Source organism: Haliaeetus albicilla, chromosome 13 (genome assembly GCF_947461875.1).
Source record: "Haliaeetus albicilla chromosome 13, bHalAlb1.1, whole genome shotgun sequence".
In the NCBI taxonomy this organism is placed as follows: Eukaryota; Metazoa; Chordata; class Aves; order Accipitriformes; family Accipitridae; genus Haliaeetus; species Haliaeetus albicilla.
In genome coordinates, this window is record NC_091495.1 from 3,677,299 (window position 1) to 3,704,781 (window position 27,483).

The following is a 27,483-nucleotide window of genomic DNA, read 5'->3' on the forward strand; positions in this document are numbered from 1 at the left end:
GTCACGTTCCCTGAGTGTGCTAACAACGTGCATCAGTGCTAGATGTGTTTCTAGATGGAGATTCTGTGACTGAATCCTCATCTGTGAAATTTCTCCTGTCTATGTAAGCCGGCACATAAATAACATGTCCAGTTACTTCGAAGTAATTAGTCATACAGATGTGAAGTCTACATATGCATTTGAAAAAATATAGTCCTGCGATGTCTTTTCACATCATATATGCTCTCAGTGCTTTCGTCTACATTTATTTTGAGGAATGTTTTTCTGATACACCTGTCATTCAGCACAAAAAGGCCAGACGATCAAACAGGTCAAAGATTCTACACGGGTTTTTTCTGTATCTAATATTTATTTTTCCTTAACAGGTGATTTGTATATTGGAGGAGTGGCCAAAGAAATGTATAAGTCCTTGCCAAAACTGGTGCATGCAAAAGAGGGATTCCAAGGCTGCCTTGCATCAGTTGACTTGAATGGACGGCTCCCTGATCTTATCTCAGATGCTCTCTTCTGCAATGGGCAAATAGAAAGAGGATGTGAAGGTATTAAATGTGCTGATTTTTTTATAGCATAGTGAAAGTATTGTGCAAATCCTGCAGTTTTGTTGATATGTACACTCCATATGTGGAGAGACTATATTTTACCTGCTTCTAATTGATCTTGTTTGACCCTTTCTTACATAAAGACTGCATTTTTTTTTTTAGTATTATGGAGACAAGTGTGTGCCTGCCCTACAGCACAGAGATTGATCTGAGAACATGAGTTAACTTCTTAAATGTTTAATATAGGTTCCATCCTTCTCCAGTGGCAAGATATTTTGCATGTTTTTCATTTACTTCTGATGTATTTTAATTAATGATAGAAACAATAACAATTAGTTTCAATGAAGTCCTTTATATCTTTATATCTTCAGTTAGGCATTAGCTAATGCTGAGACATTAGCTAATTAATTCCATTTTTAAAGCAAACATTGAGTTGATTAATTCAAGGCTAATTTATGAAACTGTTTAAGATCAATCTTCCATCTTCTCTATTTTTCTCACCCCTGAGATTTGTATTGTCATGAGCCTTCCTATCTGAAATCAGTAACAGCCAAATATGTTTTATCTCACATTTTTTATGTCTTTATTGACTCATCTGGAATATCACGGAATTTAAGTGAGGACAGAATTAGAAGAGGTGTATTTCTAATTCAGGGGTGTCAATCTCGAGCTATTTTTCCAGCTGTCATTTAATCCCACGTTATTTTTACTATGATTTATGGAATAACTTAAATCGATTCTCTGTCCCTGCATATATATATTATTCACATAATTCTGAATTTTGTGTCTATGTTCAATTTTATGTGTTCTTCCCTCTCTCAAGTGCCATTCTTCTCTGGACAGAAAAATGTGTAAATGACACTGTAGAATTTCAAGTTGGAAACTTGATGATTTTGATATCAAGTTTGTTAAGTTTGCAAATAGACACTGTAAAAAATCCAAGCTGAGCTGGGGGGTTTCCGCAAGCTTCATGAGATAAAGCTTTCTGGTGGATAAATTTTGTCTCCTATTTTGCATACAGTATGCTCATACAGGTGGAAATTTCTTGTTCTTTACCCGCTACCTGTAGTTAACAGTATAAATTCTATTGATAGCACATAGAAATATGTAAAACTCACAACTTATTATTCTGTAGCTTTAGTGTCTATTTATTTCTATCAGGAATGGAAAACTATGTATAAATTAGTTTGTCACTGAGTTTGGAAAATTAGATTCTGCTTTCTCAATGAAGTTAGCAAGTTCCACGCCTGCACCATCCCTTCAGAGAGTCAAAGTATGCCTTAATTCCATTATGCATTTCATAGCTTCTTTTGAAATTATGTCATTTCCTAAATGAATTTTATGTACTTCAAAGAAATATTGCTACAGGCCTAGACTGCACGTTCACCTTTTAAACTAGTGGCACAACTCAGCTATCAGTGAATTTAGTAAAGCTACCAACAATTTAATAAAGGCCATACAAATAGTGTCCTTTTTGGTGGAGAGTCAGCTTTTTCTGACACCAAAAGCATCTGACGCAAGCAAAATGGTCAAACCAGATGTGCTGCCTGGCTCCCAGAGAACTGCCTCATCAAAAGTCTTTTGCCCGCAAAAGGAAATCTTTAACAGCGTGGAATGAAATATTCCCTTCTGACTTTTCTGCTTAACCCTTGCAAGTTAACTCTTTAGTCTCACCTGTTTACTTCAAGTCTTCCTGTCTGACCCATCTGTCAGTCTCTTGTCTGCAGATCACGGATCAGATGTACAAAAAAAACATTCTCACACCTAAAATATGATTTAAGTCACTTGCAAGTTTAGTTGCCTCCTAGCAGTCTCTTGTATGCCTCAAGCTGCCCGTAGCTCTGCTGCTGTGTGCAGACGGGACTGTCTCCATCCTTACGGAACTGAGCAGTTTCGCATCTATCTCATGCTGCAAGGGGATGCGTAAGCTCTGTAAGTCCCCCGAGATGGCGAGTCCAAAGAGCTCAGGACGCAGCAGCAGAAGTAATTTCAAAACAATAAGTACTAGTTGCTGCCACTCTTGATCCAAAAGACAGCTGGCTGTACCGGTGGATATATGCCCTTTGTTAAGGCATCAGCCTGCTGCAAAACCTTTCCGGAGAAGTGAGGCACCTGGATTTGGTGTTCTTCAGACTCTTATGGGATTGAATTCCCCACCTTTCTGGTATTAAAAAAAAAAAACAACCCCAAAACACACAAAAAAACAAAAAAACAAACTGGGGTGAAAGCTCTTTTTCTCTCCTCTGTCAAACTGTGAAGCCATGATGTACTACCAGTTAATTTTCTGTTAGGATTTTGTTCTTTAAGTAGTGATATTTCTCAATAACTTTACTGTCATAAGTGCATGTTAAAAGTTCGTTCTTTGAAACATTTTTTGCAAACCCACACGTGGGATTGGTGTGGCAAGTTGTAAGGCTTGCATTTCAAAGTTTCAGCCACAGGCAGACAGGTATCTCTGTTCTCTATCATTGAGCACTGAATATAATTTACACTTGGCTGAATCTACCTTGTTGACAAATTTTCAATGGCTAGAACAGAAACTACTAACAGCTAGAAACATAAATATGCTAATTAGCTCTTCAAATTGTTAACAGCAAACCCCAGAGCCAGGTTGTAAGTGTCCAACCTGTTTTTCTCCAGTCAAATCCATTGTACTTTCTTAACACATTTTGAATAAAGCAGAATTATAGAAATTACAGAATGATAAAAACATAGTTTTAATCTATTTAGGAGGAAAATGCACTGTGTGCATGCACGTGCATATATATTATGATTTGCATATTAAATGTACTATATGAAAAGTTTCAAAGTATTAACATATGTGAAGATTCTTGGTGGTGAAATATGGAATTTGTTTTTGCAATACGCAGTAAAACATTGAACATGCTACTTAATAATGCTTTTTGTGTGATATATAACGTGTAAGCCCTCAATTAAAAAGTCTGCAGTGAAGACTGAATAAATTAGAATATTTAAATTGAATGTGAATCAAAATGTGAGTGCTTGAGAAGAGCGTATTACAGTATTTTTTTTAAATAGCTTAGTTCTGTAATATATATAGGAAAATATGAACCTGTTATGGTAGATATTATAGTATTTACTGACATTAAACAGTCCTCCTCTGCTCTTTAAAAAAAAAAAGCCTACTTTTAATAAAAAATTCTTACATGTAAGCTAGTCTTGATGGCGATTTTTGAATAATTACTACTATAGATAAGCCAAAAGCGCTAAGAATCTATTTCATAAAAAGTAAAATACCCTGCTTTTTAACTAGATCATAACTGTATTTTTTCCAAATATGTGTGTTTTAACATGCACTTTTTAATGTGCCTACAGGGTCCTGCAGTTTATGTACTTTTAAGTCCTTGTGACTTTTGCTCTACTTTTGCAAAGATGAGGAAATTTAACATTGCATAACTAAAGTGTAAATAAATGCATGAATATATAACATTTAAACACCTACAGATATTTTCACTTCATCTTTGTAAAGTTTCTGAGTAGCAGAATCTGGTGAGAAAAAAATGTGTCTTGTCTTGTCAGCTACGGGATTCTGTCATTATAATCCCCAGCTCAAGAGAGGGTGATGTAATGCCCAAATGTTTAAACTTCTGGGCTCAAAACTCCAAAGAAAAGGAAATCACTGTCCTATGTCTACCTATTGCAGTGAATCAGTTATAGGTATTATTATTATTATTATTTGAACAGGAGAAAATAGGACAGTTAATAGTTTTGCCCAAACAGGGAAGCAGTGTGCACTGCCCTCATTTGCAATCACCCTGGTTCAGAGGTGTGCTCGAGCACAGCCTCATTTAAAGCAAGAGGCCATTGAACTGTCTTTAAATCATATTGATATGGATTTTTCTAAAATACCGGTAACTCAAAAGAAAATCCCACACTGAGATGTTTGAAGGAGTCAGAATATGAAAGAAGGGTTAAGTGGATTTCTCTCCACAGGATGATTTAGGCTATTTATATAATCTTTGGACCAGTTTTGCCCTGTCATCGAAGGCTAACACTGGGAGTTTCAAATGGATATTGATGTGTCTTCTCCAAAACAATTTAGGACCATTTTATAATCCCAGAACCAAATTTTTCCTTGTAGCATCAGGAGTCAGTGTGAAATGTGTGTGAGAGCTCCTAGTAATCTGTAGTTCACGGTCTGTATTTCGGTCTTCATTCACCAGTCATGAAGAAAGGGCTAGAAAAAAGAAAGACCACAGAGGATGACGGTGCTAATTATTTTTGAATTCAGTGTATCTGAACATGACAAATGGCTAGTCAGGATTCAGCCATGCATTTACTCTGCTAATGCATTCATATCTATCCAAGGAAGAAAAAAACCCAACTTTTAATTTTCCTTCATTACATGTCATCAGCTCAATTAACCATTATATTTGTAGTAAAATACTGGCAAATTACGGCTTTCTTATTTTGGCTTGCCTGAAGATTTATGGCTATTAGCATTAATTTGTTTGCATTATATGGCATTTCTTTCTCTCTTTAACAGCAGCATGCACTTTACTCTGAATGTTTTTTTTCTGTGTTTGCTGCCATTTCAATATTGCTTACTAACATTTAATATATTTTGCTTTTTTATTTTGCTGACAAAGTTGCATTGATGAAAGCTGATTTGCAAGGTAGATAGCCCTATGTGTATTAAACAAGACTGAAACCCCCCATGCACAGTTGGATTTCTGCAATAAACGCTCTGTACATTGCAGAACTAAAGTGTGTTATTTTGTTTCAGATTTTGTCTTTCACACCTCTAAAACAATGGGCTACATGAAACTTCATTTTCCAGCCTAGCTTGCATAAAGGCTTTCAGTCTTGAATATGTTTGTATAGTGATTGCTTTAGTGCTTTGATCATTCCTTTTCAAATTTCTTTATATTTTAGTAGTCTAGTTATGATTCTTTAGCAATAGAGTAGCTTTGTTTTCATGCATATGTCACATTTTGGCATGCCAGTTCATTAGTCTGATTTTCTGCATTTCCCCATGAAAAAGGAACCTGCATGTGATCCCCGAAGCATGTGAATCAGTACTTGCCAACATTCCTGCCAAAGAATCCCAAACTCCTCTTAATTTCAGACCTAAATCATTTAAAATAATTTGTGGGATTAAAAGCATCGTATAGCGTAGTCTCATTTTATTATTTCTTTTTTATTTTGTTTTGAATTTTATTTTCCAGTCTTCACTTTCATCTCCCAGAGCTTTGCTTTCTGTGGCATCTGGCTTTGCTGTTTGAAATGTATTTACAGGAAAAAATAATAAAGTTTTTAGAAAACATTTAGCCAGTTAATGGTCTGACACGACATTAACAGATAACTTCCGACAAAGTTACCATTCCTACTGGACCTGGAATAACTCTGCTTCAGTTTGTTCGTTCTTGTGTGCTTGACTCCTCAATCTTTAAAACTAAAGCAAAAGCACCCTTTTAATATTACATGCTGCTTCAAAATCAGCAAGTTTATGTGCATTCGACTTGGTAACTCTTTGCTCATTTGATTTGAGATGTTGGCAGCTAGTTAATGTGATCCAGCGAGAAATACCTTTCTTTGGAAGACAAAGTGCAAGTCCTTTTTTGTATGTTCTCATCAGGCCCCAGCACAACGTGCCAAGAGGATTCATGTGCGAACCAGGGAGTGTGCTTACAGCAGTGGGATGGATTCAGTTGTGACTGTAGTATGACCTCCTTTAGTGGACCATTATGCAATGACCGTAAGTACGCTAAAAAAATGCTGATCTGAATGCTTGAGAGCTTGAAGGCAATATTTGAAGCAAGTGTCTGAAGCTTTATGTTATTTTCATATTAGATATTTAAATGAACTGGCAAACCCTGTGAAAATCTGTGAGGCTTGTGGGAAGAACATAGCTAAAATATACAGTATAAATTTTGGACAATGTGCAGTTTCAAACGCGGACAGAATTGGCTTTATTACACTTGATTGCATGTCTAATATACTGATGGTTACCTGTTTGAAATAATCCCTTTCCTGCATAAATGTTACAAATGTTTTTTTTCCCAACTGAAAAAACCTTTTACATTTTATTATCTTAAGCTATATTGTAATTTTGTAGCATTATATCATGAGGGCTATAATTACTGTGAAACAGTTGACAAGGCTCATTATCTCCCTTTGTAGATTTCTTTAGGTGACACACTAAGCATGCCAATAATAAAAGCATGCTGAGTATTTTAGTTCTTTTAAATTTCATCTGAATAAAACTACATAACATACACCAACCATCTGGTCTTTCAGGAAAAGCTTAAATGTGTCAAAAATAAGGGGCCTGATTCACCAGTGTCATAATCTAGTTTTATTCCAATCTAGCCTTATTGATCTAAATAGAATTATGCAGAAGTGAAAGTAGAATAGTAATGCAAGAGCCATAATGATCCACGGTAGCTGATTAAAGCGAGCTACTGAGTTTTCTTTTTAACTCATCGCATTTGAAATATCCAAATGTTGCACATTTTTATATCCATATGAAGAGGGAATTTCTGTAAGGCTAAGCATTTTCATTTCTATTTGTATACATTTATCTGAATGAATGACTGATGGTAGAAAGTGTTGATATAACCGTCAAGCATTTTGGATTTTTATGTCTTGTTCTGGTTCCCACTCTACAGCAAGGTGTACCTTCTCGGACAAACCCTGAAATAACACGATAATTATAATCTGAAAAGCTTTTGGCTCAAATTGTATCTAGCACAAGGCTAGAAAATGAATTATGTGTAAAAGCTACATTAATTATTCTCGTGAAAGTTCCACTTTTCTACTCTTGACCATGTTTGAAAACTATGAAAGGGACTCATCTCAGTCTGTTTCTCTGCAGTTGCTCTCATGGTAGAAATGAAATGTGGTATCAAAAAACTTTTGATAATTTGAGCACAGGTTTGGGTTTACTTTATGTATATGAATTTGCCCTTCCCAGCAATGTGAGTGATTAGTCATACTGCTGAACATTTATTTTTAAAGATTTCAGTCCCCCTGTCTGCTACAGGAGGAAATTATTTGTTTCTATTTTACTTTTAAGTTGTTATTTCTGTTATTCTGTGATCTTTGAGTTCTTCAAAAAGTAACTGAAACTATGAATAAGAAGTTATATATTCCACATCTAACAAAGGAAAAACTCTGTTTATAAATTTGTCTTATAGTAACTGATGTCTGGACCTGGAATATTCTATGAATTATTTCTTCAAGTGATAGGTCTTGCATAAATTTGGTGAACTGAAGAACTTACGTAAAAAAGATATTTATCTGTGAAGGGTCATTTGTATGGTAACATTATGGACTACATTGCACACAATCAGATAATTCTCAATATATTATTTCTGATGATGGTAAAGGAGTACCTTCAGTACAGGGCTGCCAAATCCACTTTTTTTTTTTCCCAGATAATTTTTTTTTAAATGTTCCTCTATCACAAACATGAAATATAAATTTATCCTAGATATGGATGTTTTGTAATAGAATACAGAGTCTGGTGTATATATAGTATGTTTGGTTTCTGCTTTATCTTGGCTCCTCGGCTTAGTTCAGATACCAAAAATCTGCAAAGCAAATCTAACGAGAGAGATTTTTCATAATGGTATGTGTGAGGGAAAGGAGGAGAAATGATGTTGTAATCTCAGTGTCATCTAGATGCTCCTAGACTGTTCTCTGCTGTGTTTGGGAAGAGCATAATGGGAAGAGGAACGATGAAATGTTACTACAGTTTTAAGTAACTTGCATAGGCTGCACACCACAGGCTAAACTTCTGCAGCACTGAAGTAAGACAAATTCTCTTCACATGAAGAAAGATTATCTCAGGACAGGTCTGGAATAGCCCCTCTTGTTGCTGAAAACCACATCTCCTTCAGAAGGACGTAGGCATGCTCCTGAGCGGTGTGTGCGAGCAGGTTTCTGTTGCAGATCACACATGGAGGGAGCAATGCTGGTTGACGGAACCCAACCCAAAATCCAACCCAGTATTGCTACACAGACAGGTCCTTGGCTTACTTTACATTTGAATGTACTGTTTTATGTAAAATGGAGTATTCGGGACATCCAAATCTCACAGGTAGACATAGCGGTCATAAGTGAAACAGTTAAAAGTAGCCAGTTTATGGAGACTGTATTGGATGTCCATGTCCAGATGTTGGCAGCGGGGGGCTGCAGGGTGGCCTTGGTGAGGACGGGCCAAGACTGCCCCATGCCGGGCATGGCCAGCTCCTACGGAACCACCACTGGCCACGGCTCAGTCCCTCGGCCAAGCTGGGGGCACATCTGTGAAAACATGCTTAGAAAGTATGCCATTCTTACCAAAATGCTGGACAGATGAAGGAGGGGGGAACAAAAAGAGTGTCAAACAGCCGAGGGAACGCCAAGGTCAGAGCAGGGGGAGTGGGCCCTCAGCCAGGATTAACCCACCGCACCTCCCTGTTATTTTGTTCCACCGGTTCTCAGGGAATATATTTGAGTAGAAATTTCAGAGTGACAAAATGGCTGAAGTGAGAGGGGACCTGTGGATATCATCTAGTCCAACCCCTCTGCTCAGAGCAGAGTCAGTTGGTACAGCTTGTCCAGGTCTGTGTCCAGTTGGGTTTTGAGTATCTCCAAGGATGGAGACTCCACAACCTCTCTGGGCAACCTGTGCTAGTGCTCAGTAGCCCTCACAGTACAAATGTTTTCCTTATATTTAAATGAGATTTCATGTATTTCAGTTTGTGCCTATTACTCCTTGTCCTGTCACTGGGCACCACTGAGAAGAATCTGTCTCTGTCTTCTTTACTCCCACCCATCAGGTACTTTAAAACATTGGTAGGATCCCCACTGAGCCTTTACTTCTCCAGGCTGAACAGTCCCTCTCTTCATGTGAGAGATCCTTCAAGCCCTTAATCACCTTTGTGGCCCTTTGCTGGACTTATCCCAGTATGGTCATCCTGCTCTTCCACTGGGGAGCCCAGCAGTAGGAGGTAGTGCTCCAGATGCATCTCAGCGGTGCTGAGCAGAGGGGAAGGATCACACCTCTCAATCTTTCTGCGACATTTTTCCTAATGCAGCCAACGAGGCTGTCAACCTTCTTTACCGCAAGAGCACGTTGCTGACTCGTGTTCAACGTGGTGTCTATCAGGATGCCCAGATCCTTTTCTGCAAAGCTGCTTCCCAGCTGGTCAGGCCACAGCCTGTACTGGTGCATGGGGTTATTCCTCCCCAGGTGCAGGATTTGGCATTTTCCTTTGTTTTACGAGGTTCTTGCCAGCCCGCTTCTCCAGCTTGTCAGCATTCCTCTGAATGGCAGCACACGCATCTGGTCTATCAACCACTCCTCCCAGTTTTGTATCACCTGCAGTTTGTGTAAGTGTGCACAAGTTACCTTCCTGCATTTGGGTTGATACTTTCAGCATGTTTCCCATAGTAACCTCGGTGCACAAAGATTTGACACGCATCATTCGTAGGCTTTGCAATGTACAGGTTTCACGTGTATCATTCTTGTCTTTAATTTCCAAAACAGAGTTTGGAGGAAATAATGAGAGAAATAGTTTCTTGAAAAGTGTTATAATATGTTCTACTAATACAGCGTGCAAGAAGTTTCTTTAGTCTTTCCTATAACAGCAAATTATTACTCCTGTGCTGTTCAGTGTATTATTCCAGGTGAAAATGTGCACAGCTTAAAATGAAGATTTTTTTAAAAGTTCTCTCAAAATAAGCACCATGTGAGGCAGGTTGGTTGTTTCCCAGTCCAGGAGTGTCCTCTGTGTGTTGGCTAGAGAGAAGGAAAAGATTAGGAAATGTACTCTCTGTAGAAAATTACCTGGGCCAGCCAAGGGTGAGGCTACAGTTTTATGACTGTAGTCAGTCACACCCACAGTTCATCCCACAACATCCACCAAAGTTTTGCTTAGTTGCAAATCTCAGTACTCCACTACCGTGAGTATGGAATGCCTCTAAGCCTCTATGGTGGCACAAGTGGGAACATTCTGTGTGCTGCAGTTTCCTATTTGCTGGAAGATAAACAAGGCAGGGGAAGTTTTGACCCCTAGATGCTATACAGATTATCATTTTCTCTTTTGATGTGATATGACACTTGGAGATTCAGGGCAACAGTGCTCTTTAGATGTGATAGACAGAAGTGTTACACTGGTAAGTGTAAAGCAGACCAGTAGCAGTTGTTCCTACAAAATGGGATTATATAGAAGACTGTACTAAAAGGACAGTTAATGGCTGTTCTTACAAATGGATGGCTGCATGCAACTCCTCAGAGAAAATACATCATGAACATCGTATTTCTAACAGCAGGTTATGTAGTGAAAGCTATCCTCCCAGGGAATTCAGCATTTTTATAAGAGTAGGGTTGAAAATTACTCTGGCAAAACAAAACAAATCTCTAAGAGATTATCTGCTTTCTATAAGTTTACATCTGTTTTTACTTGGGCAGTCTTTAAATATAGCCATATTAGTGAATGTAATGGCATGTTTGTGGAAACAAATACTGCTATTATGGCATGGAAAATAGCAGACATAACAACATTGTCACATTACATTAGTATAGAAATGTTCTGTGCCAAATTACAGGGCAGCTTGAACACTGTTACCATAAGGGAATAATGTATTGGCGTTGTACTTGTGATGGTATAGCTAACACTGTGTCAACACTTCCATTAAAATCCATTTCTGAAGGGTTAGAACTTCACCACGCAGTGTCTTCTGACTAGGAATTTGACATTCTCTACCACTGTGAGTAACAAAAGTTCTCCTATTTTATTTTGACTTTTTACCAAGAAAAATCAAAAGCCCTCATTTAAGTGGAGAACTGTGTCAATATTACAAAATGGGTTCACGTAAAACATGTTTGATTTTCTCGATATTGGATTGCATTATAAAGATACTGCCTTTCAGCTAAGACTGTAGCTGTGGTGATGGTTAGATTTTATTTTAAATGTGTTTGGATGTTAATATAATAATTGTCGTGTATCGGGACGACTTAATTGGAGATTGGACAAGGAGTTCAAGGAAAGCGTGCTAGGAAAAGATGGAATCCACCTGCCAAGGTGGGCCAAAAGCACCTTTGCCACAAGCTGGCCAACCTGGTGAGGAGAGAGCCAGGACTAGGAATGGTGGAGAACGGAGATGGCAACTCCCAAGAAAGTGAGGAAATAGTGGACTGAGTGTGATGGAACGGTATGGAGCTCTGCCCAGGGACAAGTGATGAGCCGGCTGAGAACTTACGGGTTAGGGTTAGAGGGCAGACCAATGTCTAGTATGGTGTGATGTGTATCTGTTAAAAACTGCTTGATAAGGAGGAATAAATAGATGAGGCCTTCTTCACACAAGTTGAAGAAGCCTAGTATTCGCAGACCTAGTCCTCATGGGGGATTTGAATTACCCCACTCTGCCAGAGAGGCAACAGAGCAAGGCACAAGCAATCTAGGAGATGTCGGGAGTGCATTTACTTGCTGACACAGGTGATCAAGGAGCCAACGAAGAGAGGCACACTGCTAGATCTCATACGTACAAGCAAGGACAAGCGGATCAGGGTTGTGATGGTCAGGAAGTTCAGGTCCTTGAGAGGTAGGAGCAAGACAAAAAGCTGGACTTCAAGAGACCAGACCTTGGCCTGTTGAGGGACCTTCTTGGAAGAATCCCATAGGGCCCAGGAGAACTGGTAGATTTTCAAGGATCACTTCCTTGAAGCTGGAGAACCCTCATATACAACCTCATACACAGAAAATCAAGTAAAAGTGGCAAAAGGCAGGAGAAGCCTCTGACAAAACTCAAAAGGGAGTGTGCAAGAGGTGGAAGCAGGGTCAAGTGGCCCTGGAAGAATGTAGAGATGCTGTCCATGCATGCAGGGATGGGGTTAGGAAAGCCAAAGCCCTCTTGGAGTTTCATCTGGCAGGGGATGTGGAGGGGTAACAGGAAGGGCTCCTTCCAGCGGTGAAAGAGCAGGAAAATGTGGACCTGACGCTGAATGGGGTGAGGGAACCTCATGGCAAGGGACATGGAAGAGATGGAGGGACTCGATTTTCTTTGCCTTGGTCTTTACTGGTAAGACCAACCTTTAGCACTTTCAATAATCCCAGGTACCTGAGACCAATGGGGAAGTCTGGAGGAGGACTTACCTCGGTGGAGAAAGATCAGGTCAGGGAATATCTAAACAAAATGGCCATATACAAATTCCTGAGACCTGATGGGAGGCATCCACGAGTGTCACAGGTCATTGCAATGCTGGTCTTGATTATCTATGAAATGTTGTGGCTATTGGGGGTGGTTCCTGAGAACTAGAAAAAAGTAAATGTTTCTCCTGCCTTCAGGAAGGAGGATCCAGTAAACTACAGGCTGGTTAGCCTCACCTCGATTGCTGGAAAGGTGATGGCAAAAATCTGCCTGGAAGCCATTTCCAAACATATTAGGGACAAGAAGGTTATTAGGTGTAGCCAGTACAGACTTATGAAGGGAAACTCATGTATTATGAAATGACAGTGGATTCGGTACTTAGGTATTTGTTATATTTTGCCAAGCTGACAATCAGTGTTCAGATTTGCAACCATGCTGTGCACTCAAAATTGGGACTGAACCATGTATGTTTCCAGAAGATGAAATCCTAATTATTTCACATTGAACACACTGAACAGTGGATACTTTTGGCTGTTACTGAGGATAGTAAACACTGTAGAAATACATTAGTTAAAGTTTATGAGAGATTTGGATTTTAGAGTATTTGACGTTATAAAAATTCCAGGAGGAACTGAATGATTCTCTCTTCAGTGTAGTGTTTGGAGAGTGCACTAAGTAATATTGAGGTTATACTTTGAACCACAAAACCCCTAAATATTGAGTCAGCATTCAAATTCTGCAATAAGTGAGAGGTTTTATAAACACCAGCCTTCTTCACTGCAGAATCCTGATCAAAACAGGCGCATTCTCACACTGAATGAGACAAGAGTCTTATACTTTGTGAACATGCAATTAGCAATTATGTAATAATCCATATGCAAGGAGGGGTAATTTAAAGATTGCACACAGAAGTGTAGACTTGGCTTTCCTTAGGTTTGTGGTGTTTTGTGTTTAATGTCGTGTATGTGTATATATATTAAAAAAAAAATCACACACTGTATTTATAGTGTATAAAAAATAGGAGTATTTATTATTTTCTCTTATCCATACCACTGACTTTTTACAGTCTTGTGAAGTATCATATGGTGTTGATAATGGATAGTCATTCTGCTCTCATGATGTCTTCCTTCTTCTGGAATGCAAATCAGAGGCTGTTATTCACATAATCTCTGTTTACATTATCAGTCCAGTATTACACAAATGATGGATTTAAATCAATTTACTGCATATATTTCTTTCACATTTATTAATTGATTTGACTGTTATGGATACTGGATACTGCATCTTTTGGACCTTTTGACACCTAGTGTAGGATCAGTCTTAATGCTACGTTTGTGAGAAGGGTATATATGAAATAAAGAAACTTAATTAAAGCAGTGACTGAAAGCTGAACTAACCATAAGAGCCACTCAGTAGTACTTTCCAAAATAATATTATGTATTCCTGGCTAAGACTTTGCAGTTGCTAGCTACCAATGAACATATAACCTGCTATTAAGAAAAGGGATAGAAAATTCCTCAGAGTACTTTAAAACACATTTGATTTCCATCTTCAGTAGCTGAGAATTAAAAAATTTGTCCCTGATATCATACCAGTCTAAATACTTCATATGATTATTTTGCCACAGAGGCTCACAGTACACAGGAGAAATAAAGATAGCTGCACACAAAATTACAATGCAGGGCAAGCTGCTGGAATGAACTAATTGAAGAAATCTCAATTTGTTCAGCCTATCTTATCCAATATCTCTCTATAATGAATATCTGGAATTTCTGGTGACAAATATCAGTGGCCTAATTTGTATAAACTTCAAAGGAAGTAGGACTTCACACACGCAGCCTTGAAAATGCAGAAATGTTGAGGTGTTTGGGAGAATCAGAAAAACTGTAAAAAGAGCAAGGAAAGCAAGACGTGTTGCCTGTGAGCCGTGGCTGTGGGCCAAGATTACTTTTTTTAACTTTTGTTTTTATTGGAATCCTAGTCAGGATGGACTGCACCTTGAGCTGTCAGGCTCCTGTGGCGTTATATGGGAGAACAGGTTGCTCCAGCCAGAACTATGGAGCATGATGCACAGCTGACAACAGTTTTTCAAGGTTTTAGTGGCCCAGCTCTGTTAGGTTTTTTTCTCCTCTGTTTCATGTGGATTTTGTAGTATGTAAGTTTTGGTCTTTCATTAAGATATATCAGTCTATTAATTATGTAAGTTAACAGGCACTTGTAACTGTTTTTGTTGACAGTCTGAAAACAAGTTTTAGAATTTTTTTCTTGTTTACATCCAAATTCTGGAGTAGCCAGGTGAGCTATCAATGCCTAAAATAGTTAAGTATTTTCTTAAATACATTACAAGCTATCCCTTTAAAAACTGAAAAGAATAGAAGGTTGTTTGACAGTGATTGTAGAAGCTCTGCGTGTGAGAATATTTCTAACAAGCAGTAATAAGTTAAGTTTTAAGTGGAGTACTTGATACAGAAAAAGCCAAAAAAGAACTTTCAAGGTAGCCAGAATATGTTGTTATAGTTGTGCTTGTAGCTCAGATAGAAGCAATTATGCAACATTTCTGGCCTACTCGGAGGTACTTTCTATTTCACAATATTAAAAATGGAACATAGTGTCAGAAAATTGCAAGCTTCTCTCTGCCTCTGGAGGAATCAAGGGAGTAATTAAATTGGATTTTGGTATGTCAATAATATCTTTCTCTTATTAATGGCATAATAATTTTGTAAATCAAATCCTAGAAGTGTTTCCAGTGTCATAAAGGTGAAAATGATTAAGGGTTAATTAAATATATTCTCATGGAACTAAAATTGTTCTGTTGGGTATCGTTAGACTCCTTTCTCTAGAACTTTCAATTATTACAATTTTATAGCATAGTATGTACAATTCAGGCCTGAAATTTGTGTAGCCAAAAGCTATTCACATTAATAAGCATACTGGACGAGTGCTGTCACTCTTCTTTCTCACAGATTTCTCTGAACATTCTAACAATATCATATATTAAAATCAGTTTTAGGTAACTAGTAGTTTTCTGAACAGGATTAATCACTATACATGGCACAGCTGGAGCAGAAGTTTTACCTCTGGAATGGTGTCAGTCGTTCCTCTCCAACAAACCCCCAAAAAGAGCAATGAGTAAGTGCTAGTTTTTTTAGAAGATGACAGCTGCAAGGGTCGCAAATGGTAAGAAAGAAGAAGAAAAAGCTTTCCCCAGCAGTGTCTTCAATAACCCATAGCATGAGAATAGCTCAAAGTGTATATGGGGAGTTTGGTAATATATATCTATTTTACGTGTAAGATATTTAAGTACAGTGGTACAATGATGCACAATGGTGCTTCAAAAAGATAAAATGATTCAGTCTTTCTGCAGTCTGCACAACTGGACTCAGGTTACTAAGGCAACCTGATCTTCCTCAGCATGTATTCTGGCTTAACGGATAGGTAGGTTAGATTCAAAGTAACTACATACATACGAAGAACTCCTATATTCATTGCAAAACAAGACTTTGTTGGTAGCTTGATACCATCTTCGGACCTTCTGCGTGTTCATTTTTGCCAGGTGCTGCAGAAAATTGAGGCAAAGAAAAGCTTTTTTTTTAAAAGCAGTGTAAATAAAATGACCTGAATCTTATACAGGTAAACTAAGGTGTTCTGGAATCCGAATTAAAGATCTGCGTGATTCCTCGGAAGCTGAGAATGGAAGCATGTACTGAAGTAATGGCAAGGCACAGAGGAGGACGCATTATACAGACAGTTTTGCAGCTCTCATGATCCTGTTCCCATGCTACAGGATGGATATCGTACCTGGTTTTAACCACTTTGAGCCTGCCAGCTCCCCCTAACCAGCAGTTAATCTGAATGACATTTCCATATTTTTCTTAGCACATACATCCATAAGCGCTCTTATTCTCTCAATGTCACATGTGATGTTTAAGATCCTTCAGTATGTCATTTTGACTTAGGCTTATGAATTTTGTATACTGATGTTGTGTTTGGAAGTCTTCATAGCTATTTTCTGCTTAGGTATTTTAGGAAATTATGAAAGACGGTAACAGAGTCAGTAATAACAGTATAAAAAAAATACTGATGGAAGCAGTACTCTTAGGACTGAAGGAATTTTACAAGGTTTTAGTGTCTGGTTGCTTAATGAAGGCAACTGCAAAATGAAGTCCCAGGCTGGGGAAAGCTGCTCCATGTTAAAAGCGGTCAATACCCAGCTTGGATACAGAAAAGTTGGAACTGTAGAAAAGAGGGTGAAGAACAGCTAATGCTCATGAAGCTGTTTGGTGCCCACAAACCCAATTTAAAGGCTGTGTTAAGGATGCTTGTCAATTTGGTGCTAATTCTGGAGGAATCTTCATGCCGCTAAGCTTTATGCTGTCACTCTTTGTAATGAAGCCATACTTTGAATTGAAAACAGGCGTATGAAGCAGCGCATCATTTTGCTGTAAACATCCACATTCTAGAAACCACTTGAAATGTATGATATGCGGTATTCAGTGTCAAAGTGCATTAATATTTACAGGTACCATTTGCAAATCATCTTAAGTGCTGAGTCTGCTTTACCACATAAGGAAGTCCTCCCTATAGCACGTTTGTTGTTTTAAAATTCTCTCCCTTTTAAACAGTGTAAATCTTAAGAAACTTCTAATCAGATCAATAGTCTGATATTTGGATTATATTAAATATTTCACAGAGAGGTCAGAGTACTTTGAGTTTGGGAACTTAATGCTGCTCAGAAGTATCGGCTGTGGTGGTCCACTACCTCCTATCCAGAGAGCCTAAAAATAGGAGCCGAAGGCACTCAGTGCCTCTAAAAATGGGGGGGTTGATCACTTATATGATACAGATATTGTCTACTCTCCTTTATTTCCTCTTTATCCCAACTTCTGGATCACCAAAACATGTTAGCCTGGGCTCAGGTTGATTACGGTCATGAATTTTCTTCCAGTCCAGTAGTAACTGTAGGTTGGCTTTCCTGTCTGGTCAAAATTTCATTAGAAAGTTGTTTTTAACCACTGATTCTGTAAGTGGCAGATGGTCATATCTTTGCTCATGTTAATTTGTTTCCTTTAAATACTCATGTTATTTGGTGCTTACTGAAAATAGCCCTTTCTTGTAACTTCATGACCTGTAATCATAGCGGCTGTCACATATTTGGACTAGTTTTACAGCCAACTCCTGTCTCTGGTTTTGACTCTGGGCCAGAACTCTCCCGAGGAGAATCAGAAGCACCACAACCCTTCAGCGCATCAGAAGGAGCCGAAGGGCCTCCTTAGTCTTTCACCATTATCTGTATTGTAGACGTATACTTGTCATTAAAGCTCCCCTGTGCTGTTGTATGCTGTACGGCGTACGCACAACAGTTACCTAGTATTTTTGGGAAATGTCAGAACCCCTGCACGAGTATACTTGTGTTTTGCACATGCAGTAAATTGGATGCATTCTAAAAAAAAGTCAGATTTACTGTGCGTGCACAAAGCCATCCGTATAGCTCTTTCACAAAGGGTTCAAGACTGCTCAGCAGTATCAGGCTTGGTACACATAAAGACCTGGTATGCGTAAGGGGAGGGGACAAGGCTGAGATTCCTAAGAACCAGCAGTTCAGCCAAGGTGCTGGATATCTGAAAACCTTGGACAAATACGAAAAATCCTGTAATTTTAGCCAGAATCCCAAAGTCAAAGAAGAGGGTGTTCAAGTGGCTACATGGGTATCTATTTGGTAATCTTCTCCCACCTTCTTGCTCTCCTTGGCCATGTTCTGCTTTAGCACTGAGCTCCAATCTTTCCTGTTTTATTTAGTCTTTTCTTTTTTCTTTTTTTGTCTGCTAAAAGGATGGGGACACATTTTAATAAGCTTTCTTCTGTAATCCTTGAGGGGAAGTCTTTGTAGCAGGAAAATATTCAAAATGATAGTATCTCTGTAATTGAAAGCACTACCAGAGAAAAATGAAAAAGGGTTTCTGAATTTGCTGGACTAGTAGTGGCATGTCAGATCAAGTCCAGATACTTTCAGAACTGAGTAGATTTAATTTCTGTACAACTAAGGCCTGGAAATTTTTGAAAATCATAATTTTGGGAAGATTTTACTGAGCAAACATGATCCTATTTCTGCCTGAAATTCTACCCCAAAGCTTTTACCTTTCTTGCCTCTACTTGCTACCAATGTGTATTACTAGTGATACTTAATTTGAACTAGTTAATGCAGCTTTACTGGGATGACAGCCAACTTCAGAGAAAGCTTCCACAACCCCAACAAATGCACAGGGCCGATAGATGATATTTTCACTGAAGATTAACCTTTTCCTGTGGATGATATTGTATGCCAGACAACAGGGAAAACTTTTGGATACTGATTCATTAGCCTATAACAGAAATGAGGTGTATTGTAGTTTCAGATATCTAGAAGAGATATTTCTCATCATTTGACTATTTCTGCATTGTGAGGTTTTTTGATCCAGCTGACCACAAGATAAATAAGTCATTTAAGGAATTGCTCCAACTTGTTTCTCGGCCCCATTCTCTAGGAAGAACGAAGTCAAGTTTAAGGTTGTCTAATAGTTACAATGCTGTAAAAAATACTGTTGAATTAAGTGCCTAGGAAAAAGTCGGTTTTGAAAGTCATAACTGAAGGGTCTTCTCTGTGTTTAGAGCAGGAACAGCATCCTAAGTACCAACATAAAATTCCCATAACACCCTGCTAATGTAACCCTACATAGAAACTCTCCAAAACCAGGAATTCTGTTCCTTTTTATAAATGTCTTTAAACTACTGGTCCCATTTACCTTCTGAAATGGGATTGCCAGTGGAAGTGGGGATGGCACAGATATTCTTAAGTCATGTCATGTAATTCAGCATCACCAGTGCAGCTGTGGTGGCTGTGGGGGGGATCAGCTGGGGGCAAATTTCAGGTTCTCAAACTTCCTAGGCCAGCTCTGCATCCTAAGCCAAAACCTCGTGGAACTACATCTTTAGCTTGACATGCCAGAAATAATGACTATGGTGAGGGGATGCTGGGAACAGATAGTAGTCTTGCTCATTTTGTGCATAGTAAGTTGTTGATGTGTAAATAATGGTGGAGTTGTATGTTAAATAGTTTTTAAAACTGGAAAGTATAAGAAAGAAGGAGTAAGAGCTAATGTGGAAAGCTGTAGGGAATTATAACCTTACGTGTAAGTGTTGGCAGTTGTACGGCCTTAGGTCATCAATTCTGGGCAATAGTGGGTAGTTTGAAGCAGAGTTCTGAGTGATTTTAAGTATGAAGCGGGTAAGGCCTACCGATTTTTAAGAATAATAGAAAGTATGGGGAAGGAAGTCCATAGGATATCTGTACACAACGGCGTTCACTTTTAAGTTTAAACTGAAATGTGGACTATTGAGAAGCACCCAGCAAATACTAGTTCCCCCATGTAAATATTCTGAAATAAATTTTAGATGTATGTTTATGTGTGTAAAAATGTGAGTGGGTACAGAATTATAAAAATGGTCTCATATGAAAACAAAAATGTCTCGATTAATATAGTCTCAAAGATAATTTAAATTATTACTTCATATCACTGTTAAGTGATTCTGAAGAAATCCTTTCTTCATCACCCTATTAAAATATAATTGCATTTTTAAAAAAGAAGTAGGGATGGGAAATTTAATCATGGACTAATAACAGCATTTTGGAAAATTTTTCTCTGTCTCATATATATACACCAGTAATCCCCTTTTCACATTAAGATGTCTTCTAAAATTCTCAGATGAGTTTCTGGGTTTTTTTGACAGTGTGAACAATTTGTCTATTTTTTTCCCCTGCTTTGAGATGAAAAAGCTATAAATCCAAAGATGAAGTTTAATATGAGTTTGCACGTTGCGGACGTTCTGTTTTCTAAGCAGTTGTGTGAAAATGCAGGCATTTCATTAGATGGACTTGCTTAACTGGGAAGAGCCTTCATCTTTGTGGCAAGTATAAAAATGATAAAAGGAGTACAGATGAAATACGCAGCTCAGAGGTCCCTGAAGACCTTTAGGATTTAACCTGCATTTGCTTTTTAATCTTGGAATTCTTTATTATTATGTCGAAGCATGTGGTTTAGTTCTTCGAGTTGGCAGGTGGTAGCAATCCCATAATTATGATCTTGGTTGTATGCTGCCAATGCACAAAGGGGAACCATGGTAATCCACTCCAGTGTATTTTCAGTAGTCATTGCATATTGCTCGTGCTTTTTAGTATAAAATCCTATGTAAATCTCACTGTAGTAATAAAATTACTGAAGTTATAAAAAACTAAACATTTTTGACTTTTGCAGAAAGTAACATAAAATCATTAGCCATCATATACCACTCTGCCATAGATAGCAATAAAAATGTTTAATAATCATGAAGAATACACATTCCCGTCCAGGCTGCCTCTTTTTTGCCAAGGCTTAGCTATTTAATATATAAATTATTTAGCCTACACTTGTCCTTAAAATATGATTGTGTCGTCATTTATGGTCAGTTTAAATCAGCTTTTAAAAGGAAAACCTTTGCAATGATATTTGCTTCTATTGCCAGCTGTGCTGTAAAATTTCTATTTATTAGTATTTTTATTCCATTTATGTATAATGTGATTTATCTCTTCCCTGAGCTTAGTAAACTTTTAGGTAGTAATTCTCTGTAGTTATTTATGACTGGACTGGAGGCTGTTTTCAAGCACTTTAAGACCTTTATGTTTTTTTTCCTCTTGGAGTGGCATAAAAGGGCCTTGAGTCAAAATCCAGTATATCTACAGAGAGCCAGAGTAATTACCTTAAGAAGACAGAATGAAATAGTGCTGTCAGAACAGGAACTCTCCCCTCTGCCCCTAGCCCCCAGGACAGCAAAACAAATGAAGAGAAGAGTGTGGCCCCAAAAAGAAAATCAAAAGTTTTCTTCTGGCTCAGACTAGATTGACCTGGGTAATGACTGGCATTCTCCCATACGCTCCAGTAGTGACCTGGGTAATGACTGGGATTCTCACATACACTCCGGTGGCGACGTGTCCCCTCTTCACTACCCACGATGGCTTTTCTGCCAGCGTAAGCAGAATCAGTTTGGGATTCATTCCGATCAGGTGTAAGTGGAACACAAATAAAGAAACTGTTCATCGAAGCTCCGGCGGTATTGTATACAGAAAGTGATTTCTGCTATCCAGACTATTGTGTTATCCAGCAGATTGAAGAGTGGAACTTTTCAAGGAAAATCTGTCAAACACGTAGAGGATATGTCAACATTAACATAACAATGAAGAGTTTTGTCCACTCCAAACTAGCAGCAATATTTCGTACCTCTTTGTGAAAAACATCGAGTATACTATGACATTTGGCATCTGAGTTCGTGGATGATAGATACATTAGAAAAGTGATAACAACAAAATAATTATTCCTCTTCAATGCCTATTTCTATGTGCACTTTTTCCTGACAGGTTCTATAGCATCCCAAATGAATATGTTTCTCTAGCATGCTGCCCGTTCATATTAATGTTTGAGACAGATATTAATGAGTTTATTCATGAGAACATACATGTCAGTCCTGCAGACAGTGAAATAAGCATGCAGTGATGTTGTGGCTATCGTGGTGAAGTATCACCTCTGAAAGCTGTTTCCTTTCAGTGCTGATGTTTGCTCTGTGTTTATGCTGTGGATAGTCAATTGTAAAGATCAGACTGGAAGCAATTTCTCTGATGTTTTTAAAAGTAGGAAATAATTTTTTACCTATCCAAATGTCAGTTTGCTGTGAGTAAATTAAAATGTTACAGAACAGAGACTGGCAATTATTGCCAATTGTAACTTGAATGGCATGATTTGGTATTAGTATTCCTGGCAGGGCTTTTTTTCCCATCTTTGCAACATGTAGCTGTTGTTTCATTGTATCTCTTTAAACTGGGAAAGATGAACATGGTGATCAATCAGATGTAGTAAAAAATCCTACTGATAATAGATTTTCTTCATTTTTATCTTTTTTAAAATATTTCCAAATCTCCTTTTCCTTTTGCCGTATTTCAGTCATTTTGTTTATGGGCTAAATTCTACTCTGATTGAATTTATTGATAAAAGTGTCTTAAATTCATTGGAAGCAAGATGGATTTCTAAAGAGGTAGCTAGCTATCTTTGTAGACAGCCATGAGTACTATCTCTGCCTAATGAGACCAAGGCCTTCGTGGCTCTGATATGTTTAATTTCCAGGGCTGAATGTGCAGAGCCTGTGCCTGAATGTGGATCTGCCGCGTTGCTGTATAAACCATGGTATGGCACAGGGCCATTATTAAATTTACTGTACGCTTCTGTGGTTCCTGGCAGTGCAGTCTCATCTACTGAGAAGCCATCGAAATATGCTCCTCAGGCAAAACATCCATTAAACTTTTTTCTTTAAAGAAAAAAAAAATCTTCTGCTAATTTGCTGCAATTTATGTTTGCTTTGTGATTCTGCAGCCAAGCCTGTCAATGAAACTGTGCTAATCATTAGGAAGTTAGTGCCTGTATGCATTCAGACAACCTACAAATACCACTCCATAACTAAAACAATATTCTAAAAGGGTTTGGTTTTGTTTCCCTGCATGGTTAGAGTCTTACAGCATGTGATTTTGCACTTTTTTCCTCTCCTTAAAAATCCTTGAGTATTTTGTTTGACGAAATAACTGTTCATACAGTGTACTTTTTTCTTTTATATAGTGTAGTTTAATGATAGAAAATGGATGTCTCACAGATAAAATTACATACTATGTACTATTGTGTCCTGTCTCAAAGATTTAAGCCCTGTAATCTTTTAAAAATTGATCATTAGTCGCTTATCTTCCATAATGTTACCATTGGCTAAAAATTTGGAAAACAGTTAAATTAAAAGAAAAAAAGAATAGGAGGCAGTAGGTAGCACTTTGTGGGAAGACCATTAGAAATGAATAGGGAGTGGGTAGGAGAAGCATATCTTATAAAAGGTTTCAAGGCCCCAGAAATCCAAGATGGAAAAAGAACCGTTCAACCATTTTAAAATACTGGGTCATTCTTTTTCTCCTTTTGGAGATATACAGAGTCTGTGGACCGTCTGTGAACCTTATAATCTCATGCAAAAAAGCTGCAGCTCCGTTCAGATTTTGAATAAGCAATTTCCATTCCATTGTATTCCTTCACACTTGAAATCTGTGGCTGTGTTCCTCATCTGAGAAGCTTAATGGTACAAAGTTATATACAAAACTATTTTAATTGCCATTTTGGAGAGAGTGAGCATCTCAAGAGTGGTGCTTTCTATTGATATTTTAGTGTTAGTTTGAAAGTAGATAAATTCCCACACCAGATGACCATGGAAGTGCAGGGATGAGATTATATTTGTCACGAGCAGCAAGGTTTGCTCAGAGCGCCAGAATTTTCAGGTGGCTTCATTGATCTAATTCATATCAATAGCTGGGATTTGATCTGGTGTTCGTGACTGCAAGAAAGCGCACTCTCATGTGCAATGAACAGTAACAGTTTGTGTAATTAATATCTTGCTCTTTTCCTAATTGTTTCTAAACCCTAGAAAGATTCTGAGAGTAACTTTTGCTGTCTGAGGTCAGAAAAGCTTACTTTTTAAGTGATGCTTTTAGCTAGCTAAGTCATTTCAGACTCTCTCACAACAGGCTCTATTTTATATCATTCTGCTCTGAATTTTTTTCTCATTTTGATCTCAGTGTCATAATTAGACCAGAGATTTTACCATGTTAGGATAAACCCATGATCCATCTCATCTACTTTTCGCTATTGGCCAGATAGCAGGTGCTTCTGGTGAGAGCTTAAAAGCTGAGTGGCTGAGCCTACCTATAGGAAATATTGAAATTTAAAAGCCCTTTTTGCATTTATTCCTGGGCAAGCTTTTGTTTCTTAAGCAGTGAGATATCTAAAGGGAGGTATGTAAGGGAAAGGTATGTAGTCTCAGTTATTCTAATTTCACCTTTTGGTGAGGGGGCTGCAGGGGAGGAGTGCTGCTGTCTTTTGCAGTCTTTATCAGAATAATGCCAGACGACATTGTTTAATCCTTGTTTACAACTTCAATAATCCTGGTTTGGCGTTTCTAACATACCAAAGGTTGATGCTTTAGCTACAAAAGTTCTGGATATTTTAATTAAATGCCATTTCTGTTAAGCATTTTAGCATTTAGCAGTATTGACTCTGTGCTGAAATTTCATTTTGCTTAGAATTCAGTAGCTATGATTATCAGGGCACAATTGCAGCCTTAGTGCTCTCTGGTAAGGATGGGAAAATTGCTTAGACTGAAATGATTTGCAAATTTCTGCACATCAAGGGGTCGCCTGCCAAGATTCTGCTTTTCACAAATGTTGATCTCTCACAGTGGGAATGCACATGGGCAATTGGTCTCCAAGAGATGCTTTGCTCTCAAATTTGCTTTCCCTAGCTTGAGGCAGTTGCATGTTAGTTCCAGGTGCCTGTTGTGGACAACGACATCCGACCATCTACAGCATCATTTTAGGTAATTTTGCATCCTTGTGAAACTTGTTAAAAAGCCATTTTAGAGAAGTGTTCCACGCTTTCCAGACAGGACAGCTTGCTGAGCTGGTTAGGAAGAACATGTTTGTATTATCTCTAAAAGATGGACTGGAAACAACTGAGACTAAACCAGCAGGTTGCTGGAAGAGGAACAAAGAGATGACTATATATATATGGTGTCCCTACCTGGAGACAAGTGACTTTCGGGGAGATCAAAGGATGCTGCTGCTCTCAGGCAGCTTTCTTTAAACTGAGGGAAGAATATAAATTGAAAAGTGCAGACATATGCTCTGATGTGAGGTTACTGAAACCAGCCTTTAACCTTTGTAATTTAAGTCTCATGACCTGTGGAGCACAGTTTCCCATGGCTGCATTCACAAGAGAGAAAGAATAACTGATTTTCCTTTCTTTTACCTTTCCCTTCTTCCACTTAGTTTAAAAAAGAAGCAAGTAGACAACCAACCGAGCAAAACCCCCGCATTCTGTTGTCTTTATTACCAATATCTTTGGGGCCTAAGTGTTAAAATTTGAGGTAATAAATTTGAAAACAAGCTAGGGAAAAAAAGAGAAAACACCCGCTTTTAGGAGGGTTTTCATGATTAGTTGGTTGTTTTTCATAAGAGACATCAACCAAGATACTCACCCCAGAAGGTCATTGCCACAAAAAGGAGCCAACTTCCCTATCTTACAAGGTGTTACAGAGGGAAAATTCTACCAAGGGCAATGAACTGGCTTCCAAAAGGGTCCTGATCATACAAATACTGAAATAAGGTGATTTGTTCTTGTAGTGTCTCATAGCACTCCACAGGGCAGCACTTGTCGCCACTGTGTCTTCTGATTTCATTACTGCTACGTGCCATTTCTGCTTGGGTTTGGAACTCGAGGAAACACGTGAATTTACCCATCTGAATGTGTTCTTTTAGTAAAAATCTTAACCTAGTATTTTTTCAGGCTTTCTACATCCACCCTGCAGAAAACATGAAGCAAACAATAGCTCCTAAGTAGCAGATGAAGAAGAAATAGCGAATGTATTTTAGGGGTCAGTATAACAAACTAAGGAAGAAAAAGTGCATAGGTGCTTAAGGTTTTCACAGTTTCACAAATGGCTCTTGTTGCGCAGTGAAAGTTGAGGCAGCCTGACATGCACAAAGCTTTCATTATTCTAGGGACTTTTAGCTGATGACATACATCTATGTCCATGTTACCTTAGGAAAAAACAAGCAGAGAGAGAGAGAGAAAAGAAAAATTCTCTAGTGGCCAGGTGGGTGGGTGCCCCCAGGTGAGCGTCCTCTCCTGGGTGTCCCGTTCCGCACAGCAGGGCATCGTAGTAATGTTGACAACCGTGACCATTTTTTTCCTCAGGCAGATGATATCTTTCATCAATACCTCCTCAACCTCCTTCTTGCTGGTCTTTCTTTGATGACACTCTTGCCATTTTGACTCTGATTGGAATTTGCTTAATTAGAGTGTAAGTGTTGCACATTAATTGACTGCTAAGCCTTGTGCACACCTGTTTGGTAACATTTATCAGGTATTAGAACGACTGTTACTCACTTACCTTGGTAGTGCTAATATAGACTCACTTAACAGTCTAGAAGCTCGCAGGAGGATGGGGTGGTGGTGGGAAACTTAGTGCAGAGCTAGAAACTGAAGCTACAGGGCAACAGGGTGAGGAGACAGAGGAGAAAACAGTATGATTTAGACATTGAAAAGAATCACTATCTTGGAGGCTATGACAGAATAATGGTTCAAAGCACACAGCACAAGGCTGCAAGGATGGGCGGTTGGGAGACCAGGCAAAGCCACATCCACAGCGTAGCTAGCCACAGGGGTTGTGGGTGGCAGGCTGAAAGTGTGAATGGGAGGCCTTCAGCCGTACATGAGGTAAAGCATGGTGCAGCATACTTCAAATCCTGTTTCTGGATGTGTCCAAAAGCACTTCAGTTTGACAGCAGAGAGCAGAGAGCCGCCTGTTTCAGGCAGCGATGTGGCACAAGTACTCCCAAGCACATGCCATAGTAGCACTTAAACAGCTGTGGGGTCTCTTTCCTTCTTCTTGCCACTACGCATCTGAGAATTGACAGATACAAGATTCTCTCTAAGGAGTCCTTATTAGTTACATCCCCAACTACCTGACTTAAGATGTTAAAGAAATCGGCCAATGTTCACACACTCTGGAGAAAACGAACACATTCTTCCTTTATTTGTGGCTTTCTTAAAAGCATTCTTAAAAGATCTGAGGTGTAACTCCCAAGATCCACAATATTCATAAGGAATATTTTTTATGGAAATGAAAAAAGTGCAAAACTGAAATCCTTAATCTACTTTCTGTTTTCTTTAGTAGATAGATAAGGTATAAGACAAAT

The 27,483-nt window shown here is 38.4% G+C and overlaps 1 protein-coding gene across 25 annotated transcripts in view; it reads left to right on the plus strand.

Moving 5' to 3' along the window:
* The window catches only part of NRXN1 (neurexin 1), a 715,706-nt gene that overhangs the window by 356,136 nt on the left and 332,087 nt on the right, over positions 1 to 27,483 (plus strand). For 16 of the 25 annotated variants that reach the window (XM_069799893.1, XM_069799895.1, XM_069799904.1 and 13 more), the window contains 2 exons: positions 366 to 539; positions 6,139 to 6,258. In XM_069799893.1, coding sequence (XP_069655994.1) covers positions 366 to 539; positions 6,139 to 6,258 — 294 coding nt within the window. Of the gene's footprint in view, positions 1 to 365; positions 540 to 5,149; positions 5,177 to 6,138; positions 6,259 to 27,483 lie in introns of all 25 variants that reach the window. The other 9 variants (XM_069799889.1, XM_069799890.1, XM_069799901.1 and 6 more) reach the window with 1 other exon arrangement.